The following is a 22,161-nucleotide window of genomic DNA, read 5'->3' as shown; positions in this document are numbered from 1 at the left end:
ATATATATATATATATATATATATATATATATATATATATATATATATATATATATATATATATATATATATATATATATATATATATATATATATATATATAGCCTATAATTGGTACAATTCAAGTTCTTCCTCAAGTCAAACCTAAATCCATTTCCTTGAAGTTTTAACCAATTGATCCTGTAACCTGTTAAAACACTCTTGAACCTTAAATAAAAGTTCATTCCCTGTTTGATGTGACAACAGATATTTGAAGGTTGCTATTCTATTTCCTATTACATCTCTTGTAGGCTAACTATCCACATCCTCTCTCACAGAGCCACTTTATAAACACAGATTCAACATATGTCCATATGTGTGTGTTATGGCCAAAATTGCTTGCAACACGCCCATATTTACGTACTTCCTCACGTGACATGGGTATTACATAATCCAAAAGCAGAAGCCTCAGGAACTTCTCAGCATTGGCTCTGTGATGATATCCCAAGAGTTTGTGAATAGCCCTACAGTAGGGGAGCAACATTCCAAAATGCCATGGAAGGGCTCATATAACGTTTTCTGAAATGTCCCTTAACCTTGATTATGGTTTGAAGCATCACAGTAGTTGCTTTCCTCATGCAGAATTTGGCACCATGTTCTTTCCAATGCGCTTAGGAAAACCAATTTCAGATGTTCCTTTTCCCATTTTCCAGTAATTGGTAAGGTAACTGAGAAAGAGGGGAGGGGAGGATACGCAATGACAAGGGTTCTCCTGTATCTCACTCTCCTTTTAATAGTGACCTGTATCAAGCTGAAGCGTCCCAGAACATCTGTGTAGCCTTTACTGAGCAGCATTCTGTGATAGTTATGCCAAGAGATAAAGAGGAATGTACAAAGGCATCAAAGATGGCTGCAAGAGGGACACTTTAAGGCACAAGAGACACAGTTGGCCAAGAGCTCTGGCAATCCCAAAGACACAGCAAGGAGAGTGTCCTGAGATACCATGTGCTTTGCGCAAAGCAGTGTGATTCTAGGAGCTAGAAATCAGGATCTGCCGGTAACTTAGTGGACTATGGGCAGAAGAAATAGGATAAATGAGCTTTTCTTGAGGGCCTTAACTACCATCTAATTCAAACATTCTCCAGAAATGTATTAGATGCAGCATATACAAAAATAATGTGGGTTTGTAGTCATACAAAGAAAGATGCTCTTGCAGAATACACAGCTGGTAGCAGATTCCAATTCAGGCTGCTGTAAAGCCCCCCTTTGAGGCATTAGGGGAAATGCCTGATAATAAAAATCACAAATAGGTCATCTTCAGTAAAACTACCTTTCCGCCTTTTTTTCTACCATGTTTTCACTGTTGCTACATTCCACCAAAGAATTTGAAGCTAGGTCCTAAGTGGTCATTAAAATCAGCAAATTGTAGATAAGTCTAATAAATGTCTCTCATCAACAAGCCCCATTTCATGGATTATAATAATTTATATGGGACAAGTGTTCCCCTCCCCCCCCCTGAAAAAACCACCTGATTTCAATTTAATTTAAAAGTTTTGGGTTGTAGCAGGCTTGCTTTATTTATCTAGGGAAAATAATATCTAGATCAGGGGTGTCCAAACTTGGCAACTTTAAGACTTGTGGACTTCAACTCCCAGAATTCCCCAGCCAGCTGGCTGGGGAATTCTGGGAGTTGAAGTCCACAAGTCTTAAAGTTGCCAAGTTTGGACACCCGTGATCTAGATATACATGGAAGAAAAATGATGTTCAAGGGACTATTTTCTGCTCAGCTGTGAATCCTTTAACAACCAGGTGGGATTTTTTTATGCTCAAGTCTAACCACAGCTCTTTGTGGTTGGAAAGGCAGAGTGGGAGAAGCAGCCAGAGACTTTTCTCGGCTTGCAGATTCTGGCAACTCTTCTGGGTGCAGCCACCAAGCAGAGTAGAGTGAAATTGACCAGAGGTCTGGATGGACCCTTTTTCTTTTCCCCAGTGTCAAATAGAAGAGCCAGAAAGCTACTTGGTGTAGGTATGGGTTGGTATCACTTACCAAAGAGCCTTAAAATGGAAATTCCCCAAATATGCACTCCAAACTGTAGAGGGTATGAAGAAATCATCGTGGCTGCCCTTCTTCAAGAGACGGTGGGAAGCTGGTAGGAAAGTGGGCTCAGAAGCCCAGTATTTTGTAAAAGGAAGTTTTAGCTGTGCTTGGAGAACCAGATCTGAGCTGCAACAATCCTGACAATAGATGGTAGCAACTTGTTAGATATCTAATAGCCATAAGCATCTTGGAGGTACACTGGGTGGGGTGGGGGAACGAAGGGGAGCATTTAGAACCTAGCACACTATCCTTGTCTGGAACTACCCACTGTTAAAATCCTTGAAAGATGCAATGGGAGCCTGCGCTGAAGTGTCTCTTCCCCTCCAACCCAGTCATACCTCCCCATTGTTCTCTCCACTATTTGTTATCTGCAGGCTCTGACCTCACCACAGTGCACTTTAATCACTGTTTCTGGCAAAGGGCTGGAATTCTAACTCCAGCATTTCTCAAAAGAGGCCTTTGGAAAGCCCCATTGTTTGCTTTCGCTCGAAAGAATTCTCTTCGATCTAACAGGAATAAGTCTTAAAATCTCTCTCGGTTGCTAAACCAAGATTATGCACAGCAAAGAAGGTAACTTCCTTTTCAATGACAGTTTTCTCACTGGGTTGGGGTCTGTGCCATATGCGTGGCATGTTGTCCTCAGGTTGAACATTAAAGCTGTTCTCAGAGTAAACATTGCTTTGCTCTACTATTTGTTTAACTTGCTTTTCGAGATCAATGGCCTTTGACCTTCATGGCTTTCCCACCCCCTTTCCTCTTCTCTCCTTCTCTTCTTTTGGAGCTGGTTGAGGACAGTACAACTGAGCAATAAGCTCCATCAGGAATATTCTACGGATTGAAATTGGGGTTTGTTTTTTGCCTAAATTAACAATTCAGCCCTTTGAACATCCTACTCTACTGGAGAGAATAACGCAGGAAGAGGTAAGGAATTTCAGATATTTATTATGCAAATAAAACATACAACATAATGGTAGAAGTATGTAATAACTTTCACTAGAAAAATAGGAATTGGTTAACAGAATAGGGGGAAAAAGAATATAATTTTCCATATTCTTTCACAAAGTTTATTGTGTTTCATCTGGCATAAAAGGTTTTCAATGAGAAATCTTCAGTATCTTCTTATGTGGGATCAATCCCGAGTGAAGTAGCAGTCTTCTTTGGTAACAGATTTTAGGGAAATATTAAATGGCCATGAGCGGTCAGTTATCTAGTGTATTGTTACATTCTTCTCCAGAATCATTTAAATGTTTAACCTTTGGGGCTGTTTTTAAAAAGAATGTTGGGAGGTGCTTGCTAGAAACCAAGAGATGGGTGAGTTCTAGTGCCACCTTAGGCATGAAAGTCTCTCAGCCCAACCCACCTCACAGGGTTGTTGTTGCAGGGAAAATAGGAGGAAGGAATATTAGGTATGTTCTCTATTTAACTCAAATTAATTTACTGAGTTACTTAACTCAAATTAATAAAGACAGGATTAAAAGAGGCTAAATCTAAGATTTTCTTCTAATAGTTCTAGAACTCAAGGCGGTTTAATGGAATCTGATATGGCAAATAACGGCAGTCAAATGAATGGCTTTCTTCATAGGCTTCAACTTTAATGGTTTTTCAAGGAGGATTAGATAAATAGATGTAAATTAAGCCCTAAATCCTTGATAGTCACAACAATATAGACTACAAGTTGCTGAGGAAACAATGGCAGAAGATGGCTACTGTTTTTGATTGGTTGTTATATAGCTAACCAAATATCTAATAAATGCATCTCCTCTTATAAGCAGTTGAACATCCTATAGAAATAAAAGATCCTATTTTATGTGAAAATCCTATTTTTAAATTGCAGATTAAAACCAGGTGCAGGATATATGCTAATTGATGTGAATTTATTATTTTCCTTCTGGAGCTGCTAGCCGAGGTAGTTTTTGTGTTTTCTTTTTCTGTTTCAAAGTAGACAAGAAAAAGTCCATTTATATGAAGAGATTGACATACGTGGTCAAGGCTGTCAAGACTCTACTTTACCCAACTTGAAGTAAAAGGAAATGCCTGTTAATCTGTTGTAATTGCGCTTAGAATCCTACCCTTCATTCCTTCCTATTTCTCAAAGCAATCCCTAGGAAAACCAAATGCCAGTCAGGAATATATGCATGTGTCTCTTGACTTGGGGTGCTTCTACCAAAAATGGCATTAGCTTCCTGTCAACCATTCAAACCACTCCGCCAAATGGTTCACACCACACTGAAATGTAAAATGGTCTTGATTTGGAGAAAAAAATGTGTTGTAATATACAGTCCCAAATGTTATTTTCTCTTGATTACAGGAAGATGCATTTCCTGATATTGTTTTTCTTCTGTTTGTACTCTACTGGCACCACAAAGCCCCACTCAGTACAAGATATATGTACTGCCAAGCCAAAGGATATCCCTGTAAATCCAGTCTGCATTTATCGTAATCCTGAGAAAAAGTTGCAAGAGGAGGTGGATCAAGAGAGAATTCCAACTTCTACCAACCCTCGTATCTGGGAGTTGTCCAAGGCTAATTCCCGTTTTGCTGTCCTCTTATACAAGAATTTAACCAATGCCAGTGATGAAAATGAAAACTTCTTTATGTCACCAATCAGTATTTCCACCGCCTTTGCCATGACCAAGTTGGGTGCTTGTGGCAGTACTCTTCAGCAGCTAATGACGGTAAATGTCAGGTTAGGACTGTGGTCAGGTTCCTTGGTGATTAGGTTGGATTTGGGCTACTACTGCAAAGATCATTTTATATCCACAGCCTTAACATATTTTTAAAGAAAAATAGATGTCATTATCAAGGAAGCGTATTACAGAGCAGTGTATATAAGATACTTTCTTACAATCTATCATCTCCTTAAAATCCATGAATACTAAAATTGTTATGCACTAATGATATATGTGCATGTACACATTCCAATTCTAAAAATCTGAATTAAAAAACTGAAGTTGTTCAAAATGAAGGCAGCTTCTTTGTTGATGTGGATCAGCCAGGCATACTAAATTTTGAAGCCTGATAAGAGCCATGATTTCTATATACTTTGCACTGAAAATATCTTTGAATGAGGGTTCCCTCCATACATTCAAATATTTTGAAGGACAGATTACAAAGTCAAATGAAAAATTGTTATTTAGCATAAATGCGACCATTGTTTGCACAATTAATTTTCTAGGCTTGTAAAATAATGTACCAATGATTTCTGAGGCTTAGTAAATTTTCCTATATACCTGAAATCATTACAATGTTAAGTTTCCTCTGTCTTTCAAATATGCCTCAAATGTGCCATGTTAATCCCAGCATCACACTCTTTTCAATTCCAATATCTCAACTGAAATTGGGCAGGCCACCAAGTGGCATTTCTAGGCAACAGTGACGTGCGGTGAGGTTTATGACTGGTGAGGCACTGACACAGTGCTGAGTTTCAAATATTTTTAGACTTGTGGACTTCAACTCCCAGAATTCCACAGCCAGGCATGCTCAGTTCCAATTTAAAGCGACAGCATTTGTTTTTCTCATTTGCTCCTTCTTTCTTTTTCTTCTCCTTCCCCTCCTTCCTCCCTCTCTCCCTTCCTCCCCCTCTCTCAAACACACACACACACACACAGAAGTTGGATTGGACTATCTCTCCTACCCCTTCCCTCTCTCACTCACTCTCAAACAACCCACACACACACAAAAGTTGGATTGGATATCTTTTCCAGTGGCTTGAAAGCAGCTCCTCTGCCATCCCCCCCCCTTCCCCTGCTGCCTTTCTCAAACACCTCCACCATTGCAAATGCAGCCTGCTGTCTGGGTGGGAAATGCCTGGAACACAATAAAGCCCACCCACCACCTCCTGCTGGCAGGCTGGGGTGAGAGGAGAGGCAGAGAAGCCGGAGGGGAGCCGAGCTGAGCCTTCCAAAAGAAAGAGGCTGGGGGGAAGTGTGTGTACTACAGCATGGCTCTTTGCCTGGCTTCCTGCCTCCTCATGTGGTCTCCTCAGTGCTCGCTTGTGCTCTCCCTCCCCAAGTGTAGTTTGATTGCAGGCAGAGCCACGTTGCCTTTTCAAACTTGTAATCAGTGAAGCTGGGCTAGATTTTTATATAGTTTTATCCAGCTGTGTGTGTGAGAGAGAGAAATGAATGGGGGCCTGGGGAGGAAGTCACTACACTTGGGGAGGGAGAGCACCAGTGTGGTTAAGCAGAGTCATCCACGGTGAGGCAGCAACTAGCTCAGCTTTTTCCTTTTACTTTTTTTTTTCATGATGAGAGTAGTGAGGCTGTGCCTCACTTGCCTCACCTGACTGCACGTCACTGCTAGGCCAGGCCAGGCCAGGCCAGGCCAGGCCACTTCTTCCACTAGCTGAACTGTTTTCCAATTCCTTTCTCCTTGGTCTCTTTTTAAAGGTTTTTCAGTTTGATACCATCTCAGAAAAAACATCTGATCAAATCCACTTCTTCTTTGCCAAACTGAACTGTCGACTGTACAAGAAAGTCAACAAATCCTCCGAGTTGGTATCAGCCAATCGCCTTTTTGGGGAAAAATCTCTCAAATTCAATGAAACCTACCAGGATATTAGCGAAGCGGTTTATGGAGCTAAACTTTTGCCTTTGAACTTCAAGGTGAGCTAAGCATACAGTACAATGGTTTACTGCACTATGAACTTCTGCTTTTTAATTCGCAAGGTTAGCCACGTGGTTGTATTAAATTTGAGGTAGTTTTGATTTCAATTATCTACAACTTTAAAATAGTTTAATTCAATCCTTACTACTGTATAAGGCAGTATTTCACATCCTTGGAAACTTTAAGACGTGTGAACCTCAACCCCTAGAATTCCCCAGCTGGCATTCTGGCTAGGGAATTCTGGGATCCAGGTTCACTTATCTTAAGGTTCCCAAGGTTGAGGAACACTGCTGTAAGGAATGAGCTAATAATAACATGGGGAAGTCAATTGAGAGGGGAAATTCTCCAAATGGTCACAGTATTTTATATTAATAGCATTTAATGGTTTTCATTGTATCTTGTATTAATTGTATTTCTTGTGTGTCCAATTACACTTGGCCAATAAAGAATTCTATTCATATATATATATATATATATATATATATATATATATATATATATATATATATATATATATATATATATATATATATATATATATATATATATATATATATATATATATATATATATATATATATGTTTTAATTAGACAAATAACACACACCCAAAACACTCTTCAATACAACTGCCAGCTAGCATGTCAATTGGTTACATTTGAGTTCCGTGCATTACTACAATCATTAAATTGTGCATTTTAAATCAAAAATGATACCCACATTCTCCATTAGCTACATTTGTTTTGAGAGTACTTTTATCAAGAGACATTCGTATTTATATTATTCAATGGATAACCATTTTAACACCGACAACCCTCTATGAGAGCTACCACATTCTGTTTATTTATCGCCTAGGATCCCTACTTCTTTCCTCCATCCACCTATACCATTTATCCCATATCTGATAGAATTCTGATTCTTCTTTTCCCTGGATTTCTTTAGTTAATTTGTCCATTTCGGCACAGTCCATCACCTTTCTTATTATTTCCTCTTCGCTTGGGGTTAGCTTGTTTTTCCATTTCTGGGCATAGGCAATCCTTGCCGCCGTTATTATATGCAATATTAAGTACTGGATTTCTTTTTTGTATTTTGTAGGCAGTAATCCTAATAAGAAAATTTCCGGTTTCCAATCTATTTTAAATCCCGTTATTGCCTCCAGCCACTTTTGGATCTTTTTCCAGAACTTTTTAGCCTCCTCACAGGTCCACCATAGATGATAGTATGTTCCATGTATTGATTCGCATTTCCAACATTTTGGGGATGTATTTGCCGATATTTTGGCTAACCTTGTTGGTGCTAGGTGCCATCTGTAAAACATTTGATACTGGTTTTCCTTGTATGCGACCGAGAGTGTCATCTTTAAGTTTGTTCCCCAAAATTGCATACATACATACACACACACACATACATATACATCGCTACTTTTTTCCGTGTTATCTCTTTCAGGAGAAGCCAGAATTATCTAGAACAATCATCAATGATTGGGTGGCAAATAAAACTGAGAAGCGTATAACAAATGTGATCCCAGAAGGAGTCATTAATGAATTCACTGTTATGATACTAGTCAACACAATTTACTTCAAGGTATGGAAAATAAACCTTAAAACTGAAACTTGCAGATTTTTCTGAAAAGCTCCACTGAAAGTAATTTGGCTAACTTTGACTTCAATGCAGCCCACTTTTTCTTTCCAAGTTAAGACAGGCAAGAAGAATGAAGGCTACCTAATTTGATAAGCATAATCTTCAGACCATTTCACACATTTGTAACAGAGGTTCCTCCTCCAATAATAGGCCTTGCTGTTAATGAAAAAAAGGAGGAAGCTTGTCTGAGGTCTTCAATTTATTTAAATGCCTCTGTTTAAACTCCTTTTTCCTGACTTGTATTTATAACCAAATCTTGCAAGAGTTAGCACATATTTATAATCACTGTGTACAGATGATTGAATGCCTTTTGGCACAGTACTTTTTTGTAGAATGTAGTAAATTCTTTCATTGCTTAATTTTAAATTCTAAATTCATCGCAATTACATTTTACATCAGATTCTTCTTTTATTATCCTCTCTTCAGAATGTGATAAGATGGAAGTGCTCCAGGTCAGGCTGCCAAAGACCTTCTCTCTAAAATCCCGCTATAAGCATCATTAGGTCAAGGACGCCTGATGACCATAGGTGTGGTCTCCTGTGCCTCCTGTGCAATTACAGTATTGTTGCTTCCTATATGGGGCTTTTTCTGAATCTGGAGGAATTTAAGAAATCTCAGTCTTAAGACAGCATGCAACAGAAGGAAGAATAATCATGTCGGGTTCTCAGTCTACAGGTTTTAGAACATCCTCAAACTCTCTTAGTTTTTCAGGATGCCTGGCGAACAGCTAATGACTAGAATATTAGAACATACTAATAACATTTCCTGTTGGTTCCAGCAAATATTGCCAGATTTTATATTGTGCAAGGAAATAAGCTGGCACCAGTATTCTCAAGCATAGCTTCAAGTTTAAAGTTAATGTCACTTTCCGGCGTTTAGCAGATAAGAAATGCAGGCAAGAAAGTTAGTTGAGTACTTTTTATCTGGCAATCTGGAAACCTGACAAACAGTAAAGAAAACAAAATCAGTGCTACTGCGGTTTAACCCTCCACCCCTTAAATGCCCTTTACCCCACCCCCACGGTTCCACCCCCAGGCCCTGCCCCAATTACCACCCCTCATGCACCGCCACTTTGCCAGTGTCCTTGCAGCTGCAGAGCTTTCCATCCAGCACTCCATGCTTGCTTTTGGCATGCCAGGCCCTTGCGTTTGCGCACGCTCTGTTGCTCACCTGGTCTACCACGCATCAGCTGTTTATGAAGCCCATCCACCAGCTGGCTTTCTGCAGGCTCCTTAGCTACTGCAGGCTTGTCAGGGCTGTGTCTGCCCTCCCCACAGCTAGGCAGGGGTTCCTGGCATGTATGCCCGCTGCGCAACTCAGCTGTGCGGCTTGCAGGCATTTGGCGGGCGCGGGTTTCAGCAGGTGTGGATGTGTGTCCCAGCTGGCGGCTCTCCTTCCATGCCCGAATGGCAACCCCAGAGCGACTGGCAACCCAGGGGCTGACAGTTAACCTTTCCCCCTTTCCATGTCAAAATATTTGCAACCTACTAAACTTCTATCTCCCAAATGCCAATAAAGTGTGCCTACTTAGGCCCTGCTTCTAGGCTTCTCCTTGAGGCTTTCCTCCTTCCCTATATTACTGTTTGTCAAGAAAGGAGCTTTGCTCCAGGTAGTGAAAGGACGTGGATCTGTTTCTGCTTCTCCTCTTCTCCGGTGTCCAAGTTTATAGAAGAATTTGTGGATTTAAATCTTGTTTATGTTGTGAACATTTTCTAGAGATGTGTACTCAATGTGTCTAATATGAGTTAGGTTGTGTATTCCACTTTCTTATCATCATACTGGAATAGGTTTTCTTATAAATTTTCAATTTATTTTGTGGAAATCTGGATCCATTATAAGAAAATAAATGCAGAGTTCTATAGAATATTTGTTCAGGTAACATTTGTTCAACTAACATTTGAAGGTTTAAGAGCAATAGTTTGGGGCTGGGTTGGTGTACTGCCCTAACCCATTAAATTTCTGGCTGATGGCTGTGTTTTCTGTCACTGTGTTGATCTAGGGTCACTGGAAATCCAAATTCCCGCTTGAAAACACAAACGTGGAGCCCTTTTTTAGAGCCACCGCTGAACCTTGCCAGGTGCCCACAATGTATCAGGAAATGACATTCCGTTATGCTTCCATCGCAAGTGCCAAAGTCCAAGTGTTGGAGCTCCCTTACCAAGGGGACGATATTACAATGGTCTTTATCCTACCTTATCTGAACACACCTTTGGCCCAAGTGGAGGAGCAGCTGACCGCAGAGAAGCTGGAAAGCTGGTTCCGTGCCTTGAAGGAGGTCTCTCTCTCAGTGCATTTGCCCCGTTTCAAGATAGAAAGCAGCTTCAGCCTGAAGGAGAAACTCCAAGAAATGGGATTAAGGGATCTTTTCAGCCCTGAACGGGCCAGTCTACCAGGTCAGTTGGTAATTATAATGCAGTCCTTCTCATCTATGGACCAGAATTCCCTCTTCAAGATACTTTTCCACATGCATTGTGGAAAATAGACTTTCTGTTTTACTTCAAAGAACCTTTTTGAAATGGCACTATAGCCCATGCCAAGGAGACTGACTGGTAACATGTTCTCTGATTAACCTGTTTTATTTTTTAAAATGTCATGAGCTATAGCTGACATCTAGGGAATGAAATGGTATGCCTTTTTATGTGTTAGTCAGAAAATGTGCTTCTAGATTCCTAATTTAGTTCTCCAGATAGTTCAGAATTTTCATGTTATTTTGTTTAATATCTTGAAGACTCAGGATGGAACAAGTGTTTTGGTTGATTGAAGTAAGGGCATCACCTATTCCTGGGTCAGAGACCCATGATTAGCAATGTGCTTAGTTCCTCTTCCTTGCAGATGCATAAAGAAATCTGAACTGGTGGCTATTTTTAAGAATATCACACAAACGTACTCAAATTTGTCTCTCAGACTCTAACTATTATTTTAGCACACACATATTTTCTGATTTTAGAAGAAGGGTGAGAAATGTGGATCTCTCAATATTGCTGAATTATGACTCCCAGTGTTCCTTATAGCCCAAGCTGGTTGGTGATGGTGAGAATTGTAATTCAGAAATTTCTAAAAAACAAAAAAACCCCACCCCAATCAAAGATCTCCTGGTGTTAGCTATTAACTTGTAGTACGAACTGCAAACCTCTTCTCTTGTAAAATGATTTTCCTGAAAACCTTCCACAAATTCTTCACAGCCAGACAATACTGAAGCAAATATAGAAATATACAGTGCACTTAAAGGTGCAGTCTCTCCCACAAGAGACAAGCATAGAGAAGGTGCATTCACTCTGCAACACCCCAAGAATGTTTTAACTCTGGACTCCTGACCTTGGGTGGGCCAGAATACCTAAAAATATTTGCAGAGTCGTTTATTCCAAATAAGGTGACTGGTTTCTGCAGAGCTTTAGACCCCTAGATCATTATTAACTTTTGTGTCTTTTTGGTTTCTCCCACAAGAAAATTCACTTTTTTTCCTTTGCACTGTTCTCTTTTTTAGGCATACTTGAAGATCCTCAAGCAGGCCTCTATGTTTCTGAAGCATTTCACAAAGCCTTCCTTGAGGTGAGTCAGGTTTCCTTCTTTGTTTCCACTGTACTTTATTCTCTTTCTTAAATTAAGCTTCAGCTATTGAATAAATCTATTGTTAGCTGAACCTAAAAGGCAAGTCATTCTGGATCACCATTGCACCACAGTAGAAGTTGGTACAGGCCTATTTCAAGGAAGTGAAATATTTCAAAAGAAATTGTTTTATAAATGCTATCCTTTTAAAGAGTTCACACTGTGAGGAATGCTGAGCAGAGAGAATGATTTTGGGTGGGTTACATGATTGAGTTGCATTTAAATCCGGATCTCCTTTCAGATGAAAGATCTCCAAGTTTGCTCCTTCAGCGGTACCAACAGTCACTTTGGTTTAGTGGTTAAGGCACCAGACCAATAGTTGGAAACCGTGAGTTCTAGTCCTGCCTTAGCCATAAAGGTCAGCTGGATGCCTTGGACCAGTGACTCTCTCTCTGCCAAACTCAACTCACAGGGTTGTTGTTATGGGAAAAATAAGGGGAAGGTATGTTGGGTATATTTGCTGCCTTGAGTTATTTGTAAAAATAACAAAGGCAGGAAGGAAGGAGACAAATAAAGCTTTGCTCATCTAACCATTACCACTTGTTTAGATGGATGGAATATCTTAGTGGACAGTCTTGTTAGTCAGCCTGTTTGGTTCCATCCACACCCTGAGATTATGCCTCAAAATATCAGCTACCCTCATTCAGCAGCTTCATATAGATCAGGGGGTGTCCAAACTTGGGAACTTTAAGACTCGTGGACTTCAACTCCCAGAATTCCCCAGCCAGCCATGCTGGCTGGGGAATTCTGGGAGTTGAAGTCCACAAGTCTTAAAGTTCCCAAGTTTGGACACCCCGATATAGATATTAAAGATGAGGCGAGAGAGGATGCCCCCCCGGGGGGGAGAGGGGGGCTCCACAAAGTATGACAGCACCCCTGCGCTGACCTCATCTCCATTCTTCCTGTTTGACTGACATCTTTGAAGCCATACAGTACTTAAAAAGAACAAGATAAAAGAATGAACATCATGCTCTGCTAGATGAAAGGAAAGACGAGACAGATCCCTCCTCGCTACCTCACTGATCTTTTAGAAGAAACACTTTGAAATGGGATTAATGTCTACTCATGAGATTTAAATAACTATAATAGGCATCTTTTGGGAATGGGCAGCAATGGGGAAGGAAGATGCTATAGGGATACCTATAGTCTAACTCAGTGGTGGGCAACCTTTTTTTTCAACTGAGCCAAATCTCGCCAAAACCACGATTGAAATTTATTTTGAGAGCCACATTTTTAAAACCGAAAATACATAGGATGGTACACTGTTTTTAGTTTCAATAAACTCTGGCATTTGAAGCACGCAAGTCTTAAAGCTGTCAAGTTACAAGATCCTTGCATCCCTAACCCTTTAGGAAAAAAAAAACCCAGGGGTCTTCAAACCTGACAGCTTGAAGACTTGTGGACTTCAACTCCCAGAATTCTGAGAATTGAAGTCCACCAAGGGCATCAATCATATTAGCCCAGGGATCTGCAAAATTGGCTCTTAAGACTGGTGGACTTCAATTCCCAGAATTCTGAGAATTGAAGTCCACCAGTCTTAAAACAGCCAACTTTGCAGACCCCTGTGTTAGCCCAAAGCCTGGTGCTGGGCCTTGCTCCCCCATTGGTGGAGCCCCAAGAAGTGAGGAGGGAGAAAAAGAGACAGAGGCCAAGGAGCTTCCCCCCCCCCCCAGCAAAAATCTAACCGGGGAGCCGGGCAGTAGCAAATTAGCCAATCATGCGAGGAAAGCGAGGTCTGACCGGGTGGGCAGCGAAACTCCAGGGCTCTCTGTTCTAATTCCCCGTGAAAACTGTTGCCTCTGAAGCGTTTGCTCTACTGTTTGAACCTTTAAGCGTCCCTTTCCCTTTTTTCTTTTCAACCCAGCTTAAAGGTTCAAACAGTAGAGCAAACGCTTCAGAGGCAACAGTTTTCACGGGGAATTAGAACAGAGAGCCCTGGAGTTTCGCTGCCCACCCATTCAGACCTCGCTTTCCTCGCATGATTGGCTAATTTGCTACTGCCCGGCTCCCCGGTTAGATTTTTGCTGGTCCCCGCCCGACTTCAGGATCCTCCCTAATCATTGTGGGTCGAAAAGAAAAAAGGGAAAGGGGCGCTTGTTTTGAAGTGCCCGAGAGGAGGGAGGGGAGCGGGTGCTTCAAAACAAGCGCCCCTTTCCCTTTTTTCTTTTCGATCCACAATGATTAGGGAGGATAATAATCCGGCACACAGAAGAGCCGCATTAAAATGTGTAAAGAGCCGCTTGTGGCTCGCGAGCCGCGGCTTGCCGACCACTGGTCTAACTAACCCTAACTATAAAGTATTGCAGCCCTAGTGATGTTCTTAGGGGGAAAAAAGATTGTCAAGGGAGGGGGGGGGGGAATCCCCGTAACTGTTTCTATTTGGTCTCTGATGAATGTTCCTAATTCAGCATGCACATTTTATTTCTTCAGGTAAATGAAGAAGGCAGTGAAGCAGCCGCTTCCACCACAGTTGTAATTTCCGGTCGCTCATTTCCTTTGAACAAAGTTGTCTTCAATGCCAACAGACCTTTTATAGTACTCATTAGGGAAGTGGCTATAAATGCCCTCCTTTTCTTGGGCAAAGTGGCTGATCCCTGTTCCTAAAATCTCTGATTTGCCTTCTTAAGCTAATCAATCAATAAATAAAAGAAAAAAGATTAAACCAACATCCCTCCTGTCTTTCTGTTGCATTATAACAAGCTCGGTGCATGCAGCCAAGTAAATGTAACTTTTGAAAGAGAGCATCCCTGTTTTGTGACTTACTTCAACGGCTTGTCCTACAGTCCAGCCTTGCTTCAATAGGAGGACCCTGGGAAGCATTTGAGTGAGCATAATCCAGCTTTCACTTGCAAACAAGGTCACACAATCTGATAGTTTAGTGTGACTCCATTCTTTATGGCTTTTCCCTTCTACCCAGCATTTGTTTTATTTGCTAATCCAACTTGGAATCAGAGTAAAGAGTTCAATATATTAATGCTTGTCCAGAAATGAATCTACTTACAAGAAGCAGAGACTCCAGAGGACTTTCTCGATAAATTGCACTGTTTCAAGAATTCTTATCTAGTAGATATTTAGGAGAACATGTAGCATTAGAAATGATGGAATTATAACAAATATATGATTGACTCTCTAAATCAGGGGTGTCCAAACTTGGCAACTTTAAGACTTGTGGACTTCAACTCCCAGAATTCCCCAGCCAGCATGGTCTTAAAGTTCCCAAGTTTGGACACCCCTGCCTTAGGGGTATCTTCTGATGCTCTGTATCTTCTGCTCCCAATTCTTTCTGGATTCTAGAGAGTGGTCTTCCTCTGTTTAGGATACTTATTTGAAGATTGCTCCAGATATCACTAATAATCAATCAAATAGTCCTTGTGTTTAGCAACCACAATTGGTACCTGCAGCTTATTTGTTAGATCATGCAGTCACTAAGTGAAATAACATTTGTGGTTATGTGATTTCAGCTTTTATTTGTTTACAGATTTGCAAAGCCCATAAATGCAAGATTGGCCATAAAGTTATATTTTCATCATCATCTTCACTAAATGAGACAGTTGCTAAACAGGGACTACATACCTTACTGCATTATATTTGCCATTTATTTAGGAGGTTGCTTTGAAAATACTTGAAAATGAACACAGAGCTGGCTGGGGAATTCTGGGAGTTGAAGTCCACAAGTCTTAAAGTTGCCAAGTTTGGACACCCCTGCTCTAAATGAAATGTTAAGATGCTAATACAGGTTGACCTAACAACCATTCATTCGGTGACCAGTTGAAGTTACAACTGCACATAAAAAGTGACTTGTTACCAACTTTCACACAACCATTGGAGCCTTCCCATGGTCACATGATCAAAATTCAGGCCCTTGGCAACTGGCATGTATTTACAACAGTTGCACTGTCCCAGTGTCATGTGATTATCATTTGCAATCTTCTCAGCCAGCTTTTGACAAGCAAAGTCAGTGGGGGAAGCCAGTTTTGTTGAACGACTGCATGATTCACTTAACAACTACAGTGATTTGCCTAATAACTCTGGCAAGAAAGGACTTAAAATTGGGCAAATCTCACCTGCCTTGGTAAGCAATAAAAATCCTGGGCTCAATTGTGGTTGTAAGCCAAGACTACTTGTACAATTAAGACTTCCTACCCCATTCTGAGGGCTGAATCAAGAAAGTTAAACAGGTAGTCGACTTATAACAGCTCATTTAGTGACCATTTGAAGTTATAATGTCACTTTAAAAAGTAACTTATGACCATTTTTGTTCACTTTGACCATTGCAGCACCCCCATGGTCATGTGATTAAAAATTCACTTGGCAATTGACTCATATTTATGATGGTTGCAGTGTCCCTTGTGTTCTCCTCTTGCGACCTTCTGACAAGCAAAATCAATGGGGAAGCCAGATTCACTTAACAACTGTGTTACTAACTTCACAACTGTAGTGATGCACTTATCTATGACAAGAAATGTTGTAAAATGAGGCAAAACTCACTTAACAGAAATTTTGGACTCAATTATCATCATAAGTTGAGGACTACCTGTATATGCCATTCATAATCTTATTGTAAAATGTTTTGCAATTAATATGCCCCCTTACTTTCAATGTAGAGCTGTAGACTTAAAAGGAAGAAACCATTTATAATTCCAACCAGCGATTGTATTATACAGATTCTGGTCTGTTGCATGGCTGGGTAAATGAGCAGAGGGCACCTGCTTGAAGTGTAGGTAGAGCTTATTTGACAACAAAGCAAATGTATAATTCAGCAGATAACGGTAGGCTACAAAGGTAGAATCTTGAGAGCAGTGGTGAAATTAAATTTCTTTTACTACTGGTTCTGTGGGTGTGGCTTGGTGGGTGTGGCAAGGGATGGAGATACTGCAAAATCTCCATTCCCACGCCACTCCAAGGGAAGGATCTTGCAAAATCCCCACCCCACTCTAGGGCCAGCCAGAGGTGGTATTTGCTGGTTCTCTGAACTACTCAAAACTTCCACTACCGCTTCTCCAGAACCTGTCGGAACCTGCTGAATTTCACCCCTGCTTGAGAGTGATAGTACTTATGGTAATAATGGACTTTGATGTGAAGTGTGTCAGATGTGTCAATTGAAGTGTTCCTACCTTGAGGACATGTAAAGTCTGGTAAGGAAGGTAATTTCTTGCGCTGTGGAATGCCCCGTCTTGATCTTGAAATGTGTAAATCTCTTCCCAATTTTTTGTAAGACCCAGCATTAAAAAAATCCCTTATCTGAAGGGATTCCATTTCCTGGAGAGATGTCCAATATCCAATGCAGGGGTAAAAAGATTAAGCCGTTTACTTGTATATTTATTTTGAGGTTATCAGTAGATTAGAAGTGGTTGGGTTGATATGTGACCTCACTGAGGGGGGCGTTGTCCTAGGGGCTTTTCTCTTCCAACAGAATGGAAGAACCTCATACATGGTGGGCAATCCAGAAATCTGTGTTGCCAACGGCATAGCCTGCCATACATGTAATAACTTCCAGTCAGCTGATTAGAGAACTGCCAGAAGTGCACTAATATATTGGAAGATTTCCCAGGTTTTATCTAGACTAGAGTATCTACTATCCATACTACAGAGGGAAACAGGATGAAGACAAGTGACAGTCCAGTCTCTTCTTAAAAACCTCCAGTGATGAAGCACCCACAACCTGTGAAGGCAAGCTGTTCCATGAACATTGTCCTCAGTGTTAGGAATTTTCTCCTTAATTCCAGGTTGCTTCTTTCCTTGGTTAGTTTCCAACCATTGTTTCTTGTCCTGCCCTCTGGTGTTTTGGAAAATAAATTGACCCCCTCCTTTTTGAGGCAGTCTCTCAAATACTGAAATACTGCTATTATGTCTCCCCAGTCCTTCTTTTCTCTAGACTAGCCAAACCCAAATCCTGCGACCGTTCTTCATATATTTTAATCTCCAGACCTTTAATCGTCTAGGTTGCTCTTCTTTGCACTTTTTCCAAAGCCTCAACATCTTTTTTGTAATGCGGTGGCCAAAACTAGATACAGTACTCCAGGTGTGGTCTTACTAAGGATTTATAAAGTGGTGCTAATACTTCATGTGATTTTGATTCTATGCCTCTATTTATACAACCAAGGATTGTATTAACTTTTTGGGTCGTTTTCTTACCATTTTCTTGCTTATTTTAATTTTAATTTCTAATCTGTCTTTTCTAACCAGTTATGTTTTTGGTAGATTGGGCTATAATTTCTTTTTTTATGAAGACTGATGCAAAGAATGAGTTAAACAGCTCTGCCTTCTCTCTACTGCCTGTTACTTTCTTGCCATTTGTCTCTTTAGTGGATCAACTGTTTGCTTTCCTGTTGACTTTGCTTTCCTGACTTCACCTTTGCAGATTCAGGCTATCTGCTGATATTCTGCTCTAGTTATGTGTTCCTCTTTCCATTTTTTGTACTTATCCTTTCTGTCTTTCAGTTTATCAGAGAGATCTTTGTGCAACCATGCTGGTTTCTTCTTGGATTTCTTGTTTTTCTTTTTCAGTGGTATTGTGTTGGACTGGGCTTTTTTAATTATATTTTTCAGTGCTTTGCCACACTTCTTGAGTTGTTTTCCCCTTTAGGATTTTTATCCATGAAATTTGCTTAGGCTCTCTCCGAGTTTGTTAAAATCAACCCTTTTAAAGTTTAAGACACTGGTTGGATTATATTCTATTGCTTGCATTTGCATTATATTGGATTCCAGTATGAGGTGGACACTCTCGCCCAAGGTTCCAGCAACTTCAACTCCCTTTATCACTTCTTCTCTATTAGTAAGAATTAGATCCAATATAGTATATCCTCTAGTTTCCTCCTCTACCTTTTGGATGACAACGTTGTCAGCTAAATTGGTTAGGGATCTGTTCAATCTCCCACTTGCTGCAGAGTTTGTCAACCAGTTGATATCAGTAGTTAAAGTTTCCCATTAGTACTATGGTATGTTTCCAACATATATTTGTTAATTGATTAGAAAAGAATTCATCTATTTCTTCTGCTTGGTTGGCTGGCTTGTAGTATACACCCATAGCAGTGCCATTTCCCCCCCTCTTTTATGTTGACCCATATGGATTCTAGGTGGTTTTCATCCTTGGTTTTATGTACTGTATTTCTGTAGAGATGTAGTGATCTTTTATATATAATGCAACTCCACCTCCTCTTTTGTTAGGTTTGTTTCTTTTGAATAGTTTGTATTACATGTAGCTCATCCTGATGAATTACAGTAGATTGTGTATGAGGCATTATCATCTTCTGACTATAAAACAAGAATAGAAACACGCCATAAGGTTTATTACCTTAGGGGGAAAAACAATAGGAACTTCCATGAATGAAAAATATATCTTTGGCAGAATCTTCAAGATGAATTTTCTCTGTTATAAGACAGCAAATAAAAAAAATGCTCCACCTTTGAGTATTAAACCATTTAATTCTCAAACCACTCACATGCATAACATTTCTTTTATACAGTGTTAAAGAGGAAGATGCATTTGTTTTAAAATACAAACAGAAGTTCAAGTATACACTTATAGAAATTTTCAGAATTCTAACCAAGTTGCTAACTTCTCATTCACATTTTAAAGCTGTTTGATAAGAGCTTTTTTCTTGCTAAACTGCTTTAACAGGAGTTTTATGCAAGCCTTTATCTTCACTATTATAATTTATCTTCTACCTACATCAAAAGGAACACCTACAAAATCATTACCATCTAGCTTCCCTTTTATTCTCCCTCCACATGCTTAAGGATCAGCGGGACAATAAGAGGGTGCACAGGCTTCGAAAATGAGGATTAAAAATAAATTGGGCAGTTCTGTTATCAATCATTTGCAAACAGCTGGATCCCTTTTCAGCCTGTTGCAAAATAATACATTGATCTTGGTAATTCAAAGCAATGAAAATCAACCCAAAAGAATATACAGCAAGAAGTCTCAATACTCCAACAGAAAAGTAAATATAATCCATCTATTTCAAGTTCATAGAGGGTATCATATGCAGAACAATTTTGTTTTAAAAAGGAAAGCAGAAGCAAAACTCACCTAGCAGAGAGGGAGGGGGATGTATTTTAATGCTAAGAGTGAACAAGTATGGATGGGTGGCAATAGCTCCCAACCCCCAAACAGACTTCAACCACTCTCTTCTCAAATTCTTACAAATCCCATTAAATCAGGGGCACAACCCTATTGCTCCCTTTATGAAAATTACCAAGTATCTGTGCAATCCAAGCATTCCACTTTCGTTTCCATTTGCAGTGGCCAAAAGATAGAATATCTCTACAACACAGGCAGTCAGTCAGGTGAGCAGGGCAACTGAACTCCTACTACCCAGTACAGGCCCAGCTTTCAGTCTGCCACCATGAAAGCCCCACTCTCCAACTCCAATACATTACAAGGTGAACTTATTTGAGGCAAAGATGTTTGCAAGAAAATCTAAAACTGACATGATTTCAATACAATTTAATCTGATGAAAGTTCAGCCCATTTTATTGCTGAGGTTCTGTATATTACAAACCTTAGTAGCATCTGTTGCATTTTCTTATGGCTCTGTAGCTTTCCAAAAACTTGACTTGATTCAGAAACACAGCCCATTCCAATAAGCAAAAACTATCTATTTCACAAGCAACTGTGCATGCCAACCTTCCAAATATTATATATCTGAATTAAAATGTGGGATGCAAACATAGCATTTTGCTTTCATAGTCTTGAGTGCAGAAGTACTGATAAAGAAAAGTGAGCATATATAATACTTTCACCTCCTGGAATGCAGAAAGTACTAGGGCAGTCCAAAGGGTTAAAAATGTTTTCAACTTGCAGAGTTGTGCAAATTAAACAGCTCTTTTGAAAGCTGTTCCCAATTGTCTGCCTATGCAGAACTATGCACAACAAGCAACACTTTGTTGGGACTCCCAGTGAAGTGGTTATGCATGCTCACAGAGAGACAGCTGGGAACAGCCTTACAAGAGATGCAGAGCTGTTCAAACATCCAAGGAGAGGCAAGGTGTCTCACTTGTGCTGGTCAGGGCTGCAAAAAACCACTTCTAATTGCTCTGCACCATGATAATCAGTGCTATATATTTTCCACCTAAGACAATTCTCCTGTATATAATAGCTAACAATATCCATAGAATTTAAAGTGCTTGTGGGAAAAAGAAGGGACAAGGAGAAGTTAAAATAACATACTTAAAGTGCTACACTACATTTAAAAGCTGGCTTGCAAGAAATAATAGCAAAAAAGTGTAATAATGAAATGGATTCTTGAAATAATGCAGACAATGCCTGCTGCTGTCAAGTGTCCAATGCTTTCTTTCTCTTTATATATTATGCATGTGCTAAGCTGCTAGCAGGCTCCCCAAATATCTTGGGAGTTTGGGTTCACAGTGAGATCAGGGATTGCAAGTTTCACCCATGTAACATCTGGCATTGCTGACTGAGCATGCTTCTTACGGCTCGCTGCAGTGATTTTTCTCAAAATTTTCAGATTAATTACATAGTTTACAGTCTGAAGCTTCATATGAGCTTTTTATCCTGGAAAGCCTGGCCCAAATACTGTTGAGTATGGGAAGAAGAATTGGTATTTGTCAAGAGCCACAAGGGAGGGAGAGCCAACATTCATTCTCAAATATTGTAAAACATGCCCTCTCCCCAAAGCACTGACAATCTCTCCATGGAAAGAGAAATGGAGAGATGGCAAGATACTTGTAGATACTTAATTCAACATACAGTGATTTGTAGTCAAGATAGTTAAAAAAGCATAGTCCTTGAAAATCTAGATTAGATATACGTGGTCAACAGCTATAAACAAGAATGTAGTTAGTTATATAAAAACCAAGTGGTAAAATAAATAGCACCAGAGAAAGAGGCACGGAGCTTTTTTGCTGAAATTGCACAGCATTCTCTTCCTGAGCAGACTACAATTCCAATACCCAATGGCTGCAAGGGGAACAACACTAATTTCAATGTTTTTTCAAGCTACGTTTCCTGAGGGTAGGAGATGTTATTCAAAATAGACCACTGACAACAAGCCAGTACTACCACTGCTCCCCAGTTAAATAGATCAATTTCGCCTTCTTCTATAACAATCTCTCCCATGTGTCACTGCTATTAAAAGGTGACTCCATGTATAATGTAGAGCAGGAGTGTCAAACTCAAGGGGTGCTTAGATCTGGCCTACGGGACCGCCCTGGAAGCAGCAAAGGCCTGTAGTGCCTCTGCCAGTGAAAAGAGTACTTGGGAGAGCTGCT

At 40.1% G+C, this 22,161-nt stretch overlaps 1 protein-coding gene across 1 annotated transcript; it reads left to right on the top strand.

The window, feature by feature from the left end:
• The first annotated feature begins 2,830 nt into the window (after positions 1 to 2,830).
• SERPINC1 (serpin family C member 1) lies at positions 2,831 to 14,590 on the top strand. Its single transcript, XM_081947155.1, has 7 exons — positions 2,831 to 2,998; positions 4,386 to 4,752; positions 6,466 to 6,681; positions 8,128 to 8,265; positions 10,322 to 10,715; positions 11,807 to 11,871; positions 14,359 to 14,590. Exons 2-7 carry the CDS (start codon positions 4,390 to 4,392, stop codon positions 14,530 to 14,532), a joined length of 1,350 nt encoding a protein of 449 aa, XP_081803281.1. The 5' UTR covers positions 2,831 to 2,998; positions 4,386 to 4,389; the 3' UTR covers positions 14,533 to 14,590.
• Positions 14,591 to 22,161: the final 7,571 nt, after the last annotated feature.

Source organism: Natrix helvetica (assembly GCF_964273705.1).
Source record: "Natrix helvetica genome assembly, chromosome: 3".
Taxonomy (NCBI): Eukaryota; Metazoa; Chordata; class Lepidosauria; order Squamata; family Natricidae; genus Natrix; species Natrix helvetica.
Note: the sequence above shows the minus strand (reverse complement) of the source record. Positions and strands in the feature narration are given on the sequence as shown.

Excerpts from the sequence above, each read along its gene's own strand:
- SERPINC1 (XM_081947155.1), top strand. The coding sequence starts at position 4,390 with ATGCATTTCCTGATATTGTTTTTCTTCTGTTTGTACTCTACTGGCACC. Across the intron at positions 4,753-6,465 it reads CTCTTCAGCAGCTAATGACG|GTTTTTCAGTTTGATACCAT; the intron begins GTAAATGTCAGG and ends CTCTTTTTAAAG. Across the intron at positions 8,266-10,321 it reads TCAACACAATTTACTTCAAG|GGTCACTGGAAATCCAAATT; the intron begins GTATGGAAAATA and ends GTGTTGATCTAG.